This window comes from Drosophila kikkawai, chromosome X (assembly GCF_030179895.1).
Source record: "Drosophila kikkawai strain 14028-0561.14 chromosome X, DkikHiC1v2, whole genome shotgun sequence".
NCBI lineage: Eukaryota > Metazoa > Arthropoda > Insecta > Diptera > Drosophilidae > Drosophila > Drosophila kikkawai.
This window is the reverse complement of record NC_091733.1, coordinates 8948912-8961821: the sequence shown is the minus strand read 5'-3', so window position 1 is coordinate 8961821 and position 12910 is coordinate 8948912. Positions and strand designations below refer to the sequence as shown.

Below are 12910 nucleotides of genomic sequence, written 5' to 3'. Positions count from 1 at the left end.
TGTAAAAGTTGTGTTCTCATTTCTTTATTTTCTCAACGCTCAACGCAGGATATTCGAAACCGAAAAACGCAAATTGTATCGAAATATATATGTAAGTAAGAGAGGTATAAAAAAAACACAATAATCAATAGTTTTTAACTTCATTTTCTGTCCCATGTCCATTTCATTACATTTTATTTTCAATTTTGTTTATCAAATACACATCAATACTTTGGTAGTTTAAAAATTTTGTGTTTTCACTTGTTGTTTTGTTTTGCTTTTCCTTTTGTTTTGTGCTAAATTACATTTTAAAAATATGCTTAATGTTTTTGTGGTTGGTTTTCGTTTTAATTTTTTTGTTCGTTTTTGTTTTTAGTTTTTTTTGTTTTGTTTTAAGTCAAAGACACGAAAGTGAAAGAGGTTTTTGTTTTTGGTTTACGTCTGTTCGCTTAACTTATTATTTTGTTTATCCTTTTGGTTTAGTTAAGTGTGTGTTTACTGTACTTGTTTAGTGTAATGTGTTATGTTTTTCGCATGCGCTTAATTTTAAAACACCGAGAGTTTGCTCAAAATTGTTTAATGTTTTCATTTTTTTGTTTTGTTTTTTGCTTTCTTTCCGAATGAAATTTTAAATATCGAAATATATATATGTATATATATAAATTTTCGTGTGTTTTTCGCTAATGTTTTTGCTTTTTTATTTACTCTTACATTTTGCCATTGTTTATTGTATTTTTTTTTTTTTGGTTTCTTTATTTTTTTTGTTAGTTTTTATTTTGGTTTAAAAACACCGAAAGCTTAAAATTTAGAGATTTTCCTAAAGTGTAAATTTTTTACAATTTCTCATCCATCTCTGTTGTTGCTGTTGTGGTTGTTTTTGTTGTTGTCGTGGTGGTAGTGGTGGTGTGTTGTTGTGGTGTTTTCGTCTCTGTTCTGCGATCGCATTCTCACAGATCTCAAATATTACGAAGAAAGGATGAACCTAGCGATGTAGACCTAACCGAAACGAAAGAAAAACTCTATTAATTCCGCTTTTTACGAAAACGCAAGTCCCATTAAAAAATCTGATCTGTTTGCTTCTAAAGCATATTGCTAAGCTCCTACCGCTTCCGCTTCCGTTACCGTTCCATTTCCGTTCTGTTCCCCTGCTCTGCGTACCGTTCAATAAATAGGTCAAGGAAAAAACTGTATCACATTTTCAATTACGTCTTTGTTCGTAGCACCTTCATAAACATACCCATACCTCCTTGCTCTCTCTCTCTTTCTCTTCCGCTGCCAATCCCCCCGCCTATATACAGATCTTTAACCTACCAATACAGTTGGAGAAAAAAATTGCGCTTCGGATTTTATCACAAAAATAATTACAACTCTGTGCGAATGCACCAAACCCCCTTTGCCCTTGCCCTTTGCCTCTCCTAAACTAACATTGCTTCTAAGTACCATTGTTTTTAAACCTTAACCTCTCCGTATTGGTTCCATTATTTCCATAACGTTCACACACATTCTTTCTCCTTCTCTTAAACTCTCTCTATCTCGCTCTGTTTTGTCTTTCCCCCTCCCACAGTGATAATCGAATTAATCAGAAATTAATGTAATCGTTTGCTAAAACCGGTTATATCAGTCCGGGAAATTGCATTGTTTGTTGTAGAAAGCAGAGCTAGTAAATTATCGAGCAGACTATCGTTTGCTAAATAATTTGTTGCAAAAACTGTTTTTAAATCAATTATAATATATAAGCTGGGATTTTTTTAAGATAAATATATTATTAAAACTTTGTCTGGTAATAATTAGAAAAGGCTTTAATTTCTATTTATGTTTTGACATAAAATAAAGTTTGCAAGAACCTCGATTCGGTGCGATATTGTATTGATTATTTTGATAGTCTTCTCGATTTTCTGCCAGCTCTAATGAAAAGTCATTCTAAAGTTCTTGTTTCCATTTAAACATTCAAGAGTGGTGGAATATTTGTGGGGGTTACTGATCACTGATCACTGATCTAATGACAATTTGTTTGTGTTGTTCGTGCTGATGTCAATGTCGTTGATGATGAGATCATGTCAAAAATCAGTCTCTATTGCATTTTGTTCTATTTTATGTGGGCTTGCTCTATTTCTCTGGTTCTCAGTATAAGTGTTTTGTTTTCATATTTTTGATTTCAGTTTTTCTTCAGTTTTTCTTGAGTTTTTCACTTAGTTTTTCGTATTTGTTTTCATCGTTTTTGTTTTGTAGTACACCTTAGAAAAATATCACATTCTTACTTCGTTCGTTCGAGAGACATTTTTATGTGTTTTTTTTTTATAGATTTGTTTTCTTAATTTTTTTTTTGGTTTGATTTTTTTGGTTTGCTTTACATTTTTATTTATTTTGCTATTTCGATTTTGTATGTATTTTAAAGTTCTATTTACACATATTTAGGTTTCCATTTTTGCACGACTAAAATATATAAAATTTAAAAAATATTTGATTGAGGTCATTTCAGAATTATTGCTAAGTATTTCCTCCCATTTTGCTCGCATTTTACCCTCTCGCCACTCCATCAGCTGCAGTTTTTTAACCATTCGAATTTGATCTAAAATTGTTTCTTAAGTTTCGTATAATTTGTAGACACCAAATTCTTGTTTTTTTTTCTTTTTTATGCATGTATACATATAAAAAAAAAATTGTTTTGAAACATTATTTTGTCCTTACGTTCACGACTCGCCTAAGACCTAGGTAAACCCCTATAAATATTTTTGAAGAGACACACGACAGCTAATGTGAGAGAAGAGACTTTGAGAGAGTAGGAGAAACAAATACAATATACTTTTAGTTTTTTAGTTTACTTTTACTTAAGTTTTGCTCACAACATCAACAATGAAATATTTGACTTTATAGATTTTTTGAGGGACTTCTCTTGTTTGGTATTTTCTGTAAAAATCTCAAAAAGACGCCTAACACCGAAAAATATATTGCATGTACTACATTTTATGTTTATTATGCTTCTGCTTCGCTATTTTTTTTGTTCTTTTTGTTTTTTGTATATTTTTTGTGTGATTTTTTGAGTTGGTTTCCATTTCTTTTTATGTATTTACATACATGAGTTAGTTGCTGTTAACAATTTATTTTGATTTTAGACAAGTTAAAATTGTTCCTTAATCAAACGTAAAATCAATAAACCGATTGACTTAAATGATTTCGACTACATTATATAGAACATTGTTATATTGTTTATGCTTCTATTTAGATTTTGTTTTCGTTTTTCGTTTTGTTTTTGCAAGTGAAACCTCGAAATTGTCTTAATTTCATGAAATCGTAGTTTTATCTTTGTTAATTGTATTTTTAAAACTTGTATGTATTAGCTAAATGATTCAGGGGCACCCTTACGCTCTTGGTGATTAATAATATTTAAAAATAAGGAATCAGGGAATTTAAAAAAAGTTAAAATTTAGAAATTTAGTTTCTGTAAGTTTCTAAAATATCTTTAAAATATTTAAAATACTTTTTTTTGTAATAGTTTTAATAATTTTTAGAGGCTGCTGGTGCCCCTCTCTGGTGGTGTGTCTATGCGTGTACGTGTGGGAGTGGAATACCATTAGTTTGTTGTTGTTTTATATATATAGAGTTCATTCTCCATTTTGGTTTTGAGTTGCTTCCATTTATTTTAGTCAAATGAACAACATTTATAATTATTTTGTTGGGCTTTTGTGGATTCGATTTTTGTTTGGTTTCAAAATATTTGCACGTCATGTATATAATAAGATGTATGTATATAATGTATATATATCTATTTATATAAGTAATAGACACCGAAAACCACATGTACATTTATGTATCTGTATATAGATATAATATTTGGGTTTCATTTTGTTTTTGCCTGCTGCCTCTGCTTTTCGCTACTCGCTACTCGCTACTCGTTACGCGTTACTCGCCGCTTTACTCACGCTCTCTCTCTCTCTCCCTCTCTCTTGTTGCTGGGCTCGTAATTCTAGGGTATATCAATAAATATTGTATTTAAAAATGCATTCGATTTGTAATGCCAAAAGTTTTTCGTTGTTGGATTTTGTAATGTAATTTTCGGTTACACGTATTTTCCTGCATTTGTTGACAATGCCTTAAAAAAACTGCCCTACGTGGTAAATTTGTAATATATATATATATGTATATATATATAGATATATATATTTATATATATATATGTATGTATATGCATGTATATGCGGAAATAAGAGTCTTGAATCCCTCCAATTTTATATTTTTTTTTTTGGCTTAAAATCAATTTTTCTCGCTCAGCACATTCATTAAGAAAAAAAAATTCAAGAAAAAAAATCCACTATCCCCTTAATCTTATTTCGCCTTAATTTTGATGGTGATTATTTAATTATTTTCTTTAGTTATCAACATTTACTTGCACACACACCTAAGAAAAAATTACATTAATTGTAGGTTTTCTGTTTTTTTTTGTCCTTTTTTTCTCATTAATTTCGATAATATTGCTTTCCTTTTTTTGGGGTTCCTTAAATAACATTAAACTTGTGGTAGCTTACCGCAATGAAGTTTCTAGAGTTACTTTTCTGGGTTTCCGTTTTCCACTTTTCCGCTTTTCTCCTCTTGTCCTTAGTTTCCTAAAATTCTTTTAAGGCGCATTTTCAACTATAAACTGAAGGAAAATATGGTTGTAATTTATGAGTGAGTTTTTTTTTCATGAAAATCGACGGATGGTTTTCAGATCGACGGATGCTGGGGGGGTGGGGGTCATGAAAATAAAAAAGAAGAAGAGTTCGTTGCAAAAAAACTTTATTAATAAATACTATCAAATAATAATTCCAAAAATAATAAATGTGGCCAAAAAAAATTGATAATATTAGGATTGTCATAACTGTAATAATAATAATAATAATATTAATAATAATAATCGTACAAATAATTAATTCACATACACAGCTCACAGCTTGTTCTTGTTCTTTTTCTTCTTCTTTTAGAGTTTGGAGTTTGGAAAAATTGAACAAATTTAATTTAAACAGAGTTTCCAAATCGATTTCGGCATGTGTGATGTTTACATTAAAAACATTAAATTTAGAATTACCAAAAGAGATAACTTAAAATAGGTATAAAAGTATTTGTTTTTAAAGAATTTAGCTTTGTGTTTTTGTGTGTTTACAAAAGGCAGTGTTGATATTTGTTTGCAGTGTTGCATGTTGTTCAAAATAAATACAAAAAAAAAGGAAATAAAATTGAGAAGATTGTCAACAATTAATAAACTAAAACTATAACATTTGCTAGAAGGCCCTGATCTTTGACGGTTCACATATACTGACACAGAATCGAAAATGATAAATCAAATGTGTTTGTTGTCTTTTCTTTACGATTAATCTTTATATCAAATGTATATTTATATATTTAAAATATATGAAATAGAAGTAATTATAGTAGATTAGGCAAAAAAAAAGCATAAAAAGGTGCGGTAAATTTGTTAATCTATCACATAACACATACATATATTCCTAGATAAATATACATATATATATATATATATATGTATGTATGTATTCGCTACAATTGAACACTTAAGTTGTGAGAGAAAGTTGGTTTTTTTTTGGGCAGAACTGTGTTTGCTGGAGAATAAATAAATTACACAAATAATCGAAGAATAATCGATAAATAATCGAATGATACTAGGGTTCAAGAACCCCGCCTGGATGGTAGATTCTCTCCCAGTCGCCTTGCCTCTCTTTCTGTTTCTCTATCTCCATCTCTCTATCTCTATCGGTTTCTAACTATCTAACTATTTTCTAACCCTCGCCGATTGGTAAAAATTAGGATTAGTTAACGCTTCGCTTTCAGCTTCTATATGTTCTATATGTTTATCGTACGCTTTGACAGTGTTTTGTCTAGACTCATTTCGTTACGGGGAAATATACATATATTTCTATATATATATATTTATATATTTGTTGGGGGGGGGGGGGGGGGGGGGGGGGTTCTGTCGATCTTTTGTGGACTGCTTCTTGGTGGATTCCGTGAGTGTGTGTGGGCTGGCTATCGGTGTTATCTGTTATCGGTCATCGGTTATAAGTTAGCTTCCGTTTCACTTTAATATTTAGTTAAATTATGAGGTACTTGAAACTTTTTGGCACAGTGAAAGTTTTCATTTACTTTACTTCTACCTTTTTACTTTGATTTGTTCTCGTTATTATTTTAGCTTTTTTCCCCACTTTAGTTTTTGGTACGACAAGTAATTCTTCTTGCTTAATTAACAAAAAAAAAAAAAAAATGTATAAAAGAAAGAAATGGCTGTCTTCCTTTCGTTACCCATATTTTTGCATTTTTTTAATTTTTCACTTTACACTTTAATTCGATGTTCTTGGTTCAAGGTTTTCCATTCTTCTCATTTTTTTTTTGTGTGTGTTTTTCTTTCTGTGTAAACTGAACTATATAAAAGCATATAGAGAAATCGTTTGGGAAATCATATTGGCTTGTCCTATGAGTTTTTACCTATTTTATTGTTTAATTGCACATTTCGTTACCAGTGTGGCCAGAGTCCGAAATCCTCTATTGCTGTACTTGTCTGCCAGGGTTGCCATCAGGGTTGCTATAAACTATTCTTGCCTGTTCAGCTTGTTTGTTTGTTTGTTGGTTTTCAGTAGTTTTTTCTGTTAAAACTTCTATGTTGTTTTGTTGTTACTATGATCACAGTTAGTTTTGTGTTGTTGTAGTTGCAGTTACTGTTGGTGTAATTGTAATTGCTATTGTTAATTGTAATTGTTAATTGTTGCTATGTTTTGATTTGCTTTGCTTTGTATATAAATTAAACTATTGACGGTGGTAGGTAGATCCTATTTTCTTCTTTACACAATCATAATCCTATCGACTCCCTCTCATCCTGAACGGAAAATTCGGTGAATAAATAATGCTTGCAGCTAGCACGAATCGGCGTTGTTTTCACGTTTTTCACATTTAGTTTTTCACTTTTTAGTTTTTAGTTGGCTTATAAACAATTAACTAAAATCCCAATTAGTTTATTGTTTGTTTTTTGTTTTTCTGCGGTAGGTAACAGAGTTAGCTCAGTTATTGCATTGATTCTTGCAAAAGTACAGTTGAGTTGCGTTCATGTTCATTCATGCCTCGGTTTTGTACAAATTGTTGCTAGTTTAGCGTCTATAGATCGGTGTAAAATTAAATATATTTTATCTATTGTGTGTGTGTGTGTATATATCAACGGCAGATTTTTGGATATTTATGTTTAAATATCTCTTCTCATGTTTCGGTAGAAAATACAGACTATTTAGTTTATTGCATTTTGCTTTGTGGCTGCTTTTGTTTGTTTTGTTTTCTTCGTTAAAGTGTTGTCTTGTCTCAAAGAACCAAATCGCATTTCGTTCTTAAATCCCCACTTAGTTATACTTGTAAAAAAAAAGGTTTATATATAGATGTATATCATTTTGTGCTACGTTAATTATAATTTGTAATTATAATTTGCAATCCTTACACACACATAATTATATTTAGAGAGAGTTGGGTGTATATTCAGAATCTTAAACACTTTAATACCCGTGCTAATTAGTTGCCCGTAATCTTGTTTTTTTTTTCTTCTTTTAAACTTTTTTCTAGCTTGCACCAAAAAAAATTAAGCAAAAAAAAAAATAATAATAATAAAAAAATTAAAAAAAATACCCCTTTCTATGAGAAGTTCCTTCTTCTTTCTATCATCTTCCCCCTTTTGTAATAATATTTATACATAGCTTTCTTCCTGTAGTCTGAGTGTGTGTGTGTGGTGGTCCTGAGGCTGGTTCCTTATCTGCGTAGGAGCCGCCTCCTACGCGCCTCATCTCAGCGCGGCGCATTATGGATGTGGGTGGTGAGGTGCTTGGACAGATAATCAGCCCGGGCAAAGCACTTGCCGCAGGATTCGCAATGATACGGCCTCTCCCCCGTGTGGATCCTCAAATGCCGCGTGAGATCCGATTTCCCACCAAAGGCTCGGCCGCAAAAGAGGCACACAAAGGGTCGCTCGCCCGTGTGCTTGCGCACATGCAGCTTGAGGTTCTCCTTGGAGCGCACACACTTGCCGCAAAAGGGGCAGGCAAAGCGCGAGGTGGCAGGTCTGCAGGAAAGGTATTTGTACATTATAATGTTTCCTCCTTTGATCTCCCAAAAAAGCTAATACCAACCTCTTATCCCTCTGACGCTCGGCGGCATCCACGCGCAAAAAGTTGAGTATGGAGGCCTCTTGCGGATTTAGACCCAAAAACTGTTCATTGGGTATCCGCTCGGCATTGATCAGCGAGGTCAGTGAGCTGAGGGAGCTGATTCCACCGCTGCCTCCATTGCCGCCCGAGCTGGAGCCGCCGCCGCCGCCACTTCCGGTTGCCGAGGAACTTCCTGCTCCGCCAGAACTGCCGGCGGTGGCAGCTGCCACGACAGCAGCAGCCGCCGAGGATGAGGAGCCAGCGGCCGAGGTGGCCCCCAGTGGCAGTGAGACATGGCCCAGGTGGTGCGCCGGATGGTGCGGCTGCTGCTGCTGGTGGTGGTGATGTTGCTGCTGCTGCTGCTGATGATGGTGGTGGTGATGGTGATGATGGTGCTGCTGCTGCTGCTGATGCGAATAGGAGGGATCCGTTTCCAAGTGGTGCAGGCGCGACTGCAAAGGCAACAAGTTAACGATATAAGAAAAGAAAGCAAGTGATTGCCACAAAAAAAGGAAAATATTGATAGTTTATCGAAATTGTAAAAATAAAATCGATTCTATAATCGAATAATAGATTTTTTTCAATTATAAAATTATAAAAAATTAAAAAAAATATAAACTCACCCTCTTGTTTGTACTATGAATACCATCGGAGCTGCTTATATTCGGCTCGGTGGCGCTGGTTGAGGCCGAGGCCGACGAGTTGTTGTCCTGGTAGAGCATCGTTATGCCTGCCGAGTCCACAGTGTTGTCCTGCTCATGCTCCTCGCCATCCGCTCCGCCGCCGCTCGAGTGCTGCTCCTGCTGCTCCTCCCGCTTGACATTGACCCGCAAATCTTCACCCTCATCGGCCAGCATCGGTTCCTGCGAACTGGTCACCACATCCTGGTCCACCGAGGTCACCGAACCCGCTGCCGAGACTGAGGTGGGTGTGGCCACGGGCATGGACATGGAGGAGGAGGCGGCAGAGGAGCCAAGGCGTCCTACACTCACACCCACTCCCACTCCTACACCCACACCCACACCCACACTCTTTTTGCCATGCAGCCGCTCCAAGGCATGGTTGAGGCGATGCTTCTTGAAGCTCTTCAGGTAGCGGAACTGCATCCCGCAGACGTCGCAGGTGAAGAGCTTGTCGGCCGGGAGGCGAGCACGATGGTTCTGCTCCTTGTGCTTGGCATAGGCACTGCGATAGCGATAGGACTGACCGCATTGCTCGCAAATGAAGGGCTTCTCCTCGCCGGGACCCACATGCGGATGCTGGAGGGCGGCGTGCTGCTCCAGCAGCCAAACATTCGGAAAGTGGGCATTGCAGACCACGCAACGGGTTTCCTCTTCGATGGTCTCCATGGTGCCGGTACTGGTGCCGGGTGCTATTACCCCAGAACCAGCTCCACCTCCTCCTCCTCCGCCAGAAGAACTAAACAGAGAAGAGCAGGTGTCGGAGGGACTTTTAAGCATCTGGCTAAGCTGCTGCTGGCTGAGCAGCGGCGGCGTGGACGAGGTGGACGAGGAGGAGCTCTTCTCCTTGCAGGCATCCTGATTGCCGGCACTGGCCAGCAGCAGTTGGGTGTATTGCCTCAGTCCGGTGGCGTCTACGATGACACCGCCGCCGCTGCCTAAACCGGAGGCGGTGACGCCACCGCCCAGAATGGGTGTACGTCGCTGACGCTGGAGAAGCTGCTCGAGCGATTCCTTGTACAGCTGAGCACTGCGCTCGCTGGGCAGCTCTACGATGGTCACTTCATCGCTGTCGGCGGAGCTGCGCTTGCAGCTATCCTCGCCGGAATCATTGGACATGGCCGTGGTGCTGGTGCTGGTGGCCATTTGTTGGGGAGATGGCGAGGATTTTGCCACCTTGGCCTGCTGCTGTTGCTGGTAGAAGGCCGTGGGCGTGGGGTAGCGCAGATTGAAGGTAGCAGCCGCTCCCTGCTGCTGTTTGTACTGTGCTGAAGTGTCCTTCGAGGCGGCAGCTGTGGCGGCGGAGGAGGAGGACAGAGAGGAGGCTGACGAGGAGGAGGCTGAGGTGGCCGTTGCCGTGGCTGTGGCCGTTGGTGCTCCCGGTTGGTAGTCCTTGGTCAGCAGATCGCTGAGGGTGGTGAAGCGATGCGGAAAGTCCTTGGGCGCTGCCAGCAGGCCACGTGTCCTGCGGAAAAGCGATAATTGATTCGATTTTTTCAATAAAAAATCGTTTTAGGAATGTTTTTTATCGAGAAGGCAATTATGTGATAATATCGATAATTATATTAAGTTTTAAATTATATTAAAACTAGTGGTAGGATTATAAATAAATGATAATAAATTAAATTTAAAGGAAGCTTACTTCGGGAAACCAGATTTTCCAAGATTTAAGGGTACAGGGACTTATACCCTTAAATCTTGCAATAGGATTGGGGAAATCTCTCATAACTTGGCCACAAAAGGTTTTATTAATAATTTTTAAATTGTTTTTTAATTTAAGATTTTAATAGCAAATTTAAATATATCGCTGGCATTATTTATATTTGTATTTTTTAGGAATATGTGTTTTTAAAATCGATATTTATCGATATTTTTATATGATAATTTTTTTTGGATAAGTCTAACTTTAAAAATATCATAACTTAGTTAAAAAATTATAAATTTCAAATCGGAAAACAGTTTTATGTAAGTTTTTACTAGTTTAACAAATCTGCATACAAGATAAAATATTTTAAAATATTTAAAACATTCAATTTTTGAGAATTTTAATGATCAATTATCAAATTTTGAAAAAAATTCTTAAAATTTTTTTTTCCTTCCAACATATCTAGAAAGACTCGCCTGTTGATGCTGACCAAGAATATATATGGTTTATGGGGTCGGAAATGAATCCTTCATAGCTTTGCAAGCTTTTTAGTAAAATTATAATACCCCCTTGGCAGGTTATAAATATGGCACAACATTTGATTTATCGAAATATAAAAAAAATAGTGAAAATATTACATTTAACCCTAAAATATCTATTAAAATTAAAAATCTTAAAATAAATCAAGGACTCACCTGAGTGCCTCCTCTGCCAGCCAGGTCTGATGGTGCAGCAGGCTAAGGATTCTGGACGGATCAATGTCGAAGAGGCTCAGGCCCAAAGGCGTAAAGGGAAAGGCGAAGGGGGTGGGACACCGACTGGCGGCCATTGCGCTCATCGGTGAGCTGAAGTTCCGTAGCAGCTGTGGAGATCAAAAATGGGAGTTACTAGGGTTACAAGTCGATAAAGTTGCTTGCTATACAGTGCCTCTTTATGTTCTGCTTTTTCTTTTTTTAAATTTAAAAATATTTCCTTTTTTTTTTTTGAATATTTCTGGGGTTTCTGGGGTATCAAAGAGATCGGGGCTTAAAGCTCAAAATAAATAGTATCCCTTTGGCTCTAATAGTTTTTGGGTGAAAGGGGCTGCTGCTACTAGACTGCTTGGAAGGGGGGGAAAATAATCCTGTTTGCCTACAAGGTATGGGGGGATCCCTAGAAGGGACTCGGGGCTACGTTTAGAAGTCATGCAACGCAACTGAATACTAGGCAAGCAAACACCGAAAAGCTCACACAAAAAGACATCTATATATATAGTATTCAAAGGACAAACTATCTGGCAGATGTGGCAAATGAAAGTACGGAAAAGTCGAAACGAAAAGTCAATAGAGAGAGAGAGAGAGAGAGAAGAGGAAAAAGCGGCAGGATTAATGGTTAAACATACTTACGTGGTTGAAGTTTTATATATTTTGTATATAAAGATTTAAGTATATAGTATATATATAATTTTTTTAGCTTGAATTGAAAGATTACTTAGGACTGAGGGGTATTAATTAATTAATTAATTAGGAAATAAAACTTTGAATGACTTAAAAAAATATTTAAAATAATTTAAAAACACCAAGAAATTCCAGTTTCTTTTTTTTTTACTTTTAAAAATATTCAAAAATTATTTAAAAATATTAAGTCATCTGCACACTGAAATTAACATTAAAAAAATCAATCAACAGTATCTAAAATAACTTAAAAGCATCATGAAACTCTAGTTTCTTTTTCTTGATTTTTTTTTAAATATTAATTTAATAAATTTAAAATTAAAAAATTGAAATTTTTGGTAATTTTTCGCCTGTTGAAGAATATTTAAGATTTATAGGGTCAGAAATGACTCTGTCACTACTTCTGATTAAGAAAAGGTCTAAATTTTTTTAAATATTTCTTTGAAAAATATAAAGAAATATATAATAGAAAATATACCTAAAACTAAGCTTTACAAGATTAAAAAATTTTTAATTAAAATTCTAAAATTGTGGAATCAAAAAATCATAAATTAAAACCACGGCTTGGCCATGTTTATAATTATCAAGTAATATTTTTTTAGAAGTAAAAAAACTGCAAAATATTTTCAATATTTTTATTTATATAGAATTTTATTTCATTTTCTTCATTTTCTTTTTTGTTTTCTGCATTTCTTCTTTTTTTCAGCTTCTCCAGCTACTTTCCTTCATTCTTCATTCTTTGTTTTCATTCTTTACTCTTCTTGGATTTGTGTGTACGAGTGTGTGTGTGTGTGTGTGAGTGTAGATTGTGTGTGTGTTTGTGTGTGAACAAGGTCTTTGAGTTCAGCTTTTGACTTTCGTTTTTCAAGCGCTTTTCATGCGCTTTTCCGCTTTGTTTTTTCTTTACGCTCTCGACTACTAGAAATGTTGTTAGGCATAGACTATATAGCTAGCTATATATGACTGATCCTGCTGCTGATCCTATTAGGTTTTATTTACTTTTACCAG

The 12910-nt window shown here is 35.6% G+C and overlaps 1 protein-coding gene across 6 annotated transcripts in view; it reads right to left on the bottom strand.

The window, feature by feature from the left end:
• Positions 1-5923: 5923 nt before the first annotated feature.
• mamo (maternal gene required for meiosis) overlaps positions 5924-12910 on the bottom strand; it is a 136043-nt gene continuing 129056 nt past the window's right edge. For all 6 annotated transcript variants that reach the window (XM_070288024.1, XM_070288023.1, XM_070288019.1 and 3 more), the window contains 4 exons: positions 11165-11331; positions 8768-10289; positions 8127-8596; positions 5924-8059 (listed from right to left, as the gene is read on the bottom strand). In XM_070288024.1, the coding sequence (XP_070144125.1) occupies positions 7786-8059; positions 8127-8596; positions 8768-10289; positions 11165-11331 (2433 nt within the window). In that variant the 3' untranslated portion in view covers positions 5924-7785. The remainder of the gene's footprint in view (positions 8060-8126; positions 8597-8767; positions 10290-11164; positions 11332-12910) is intronic.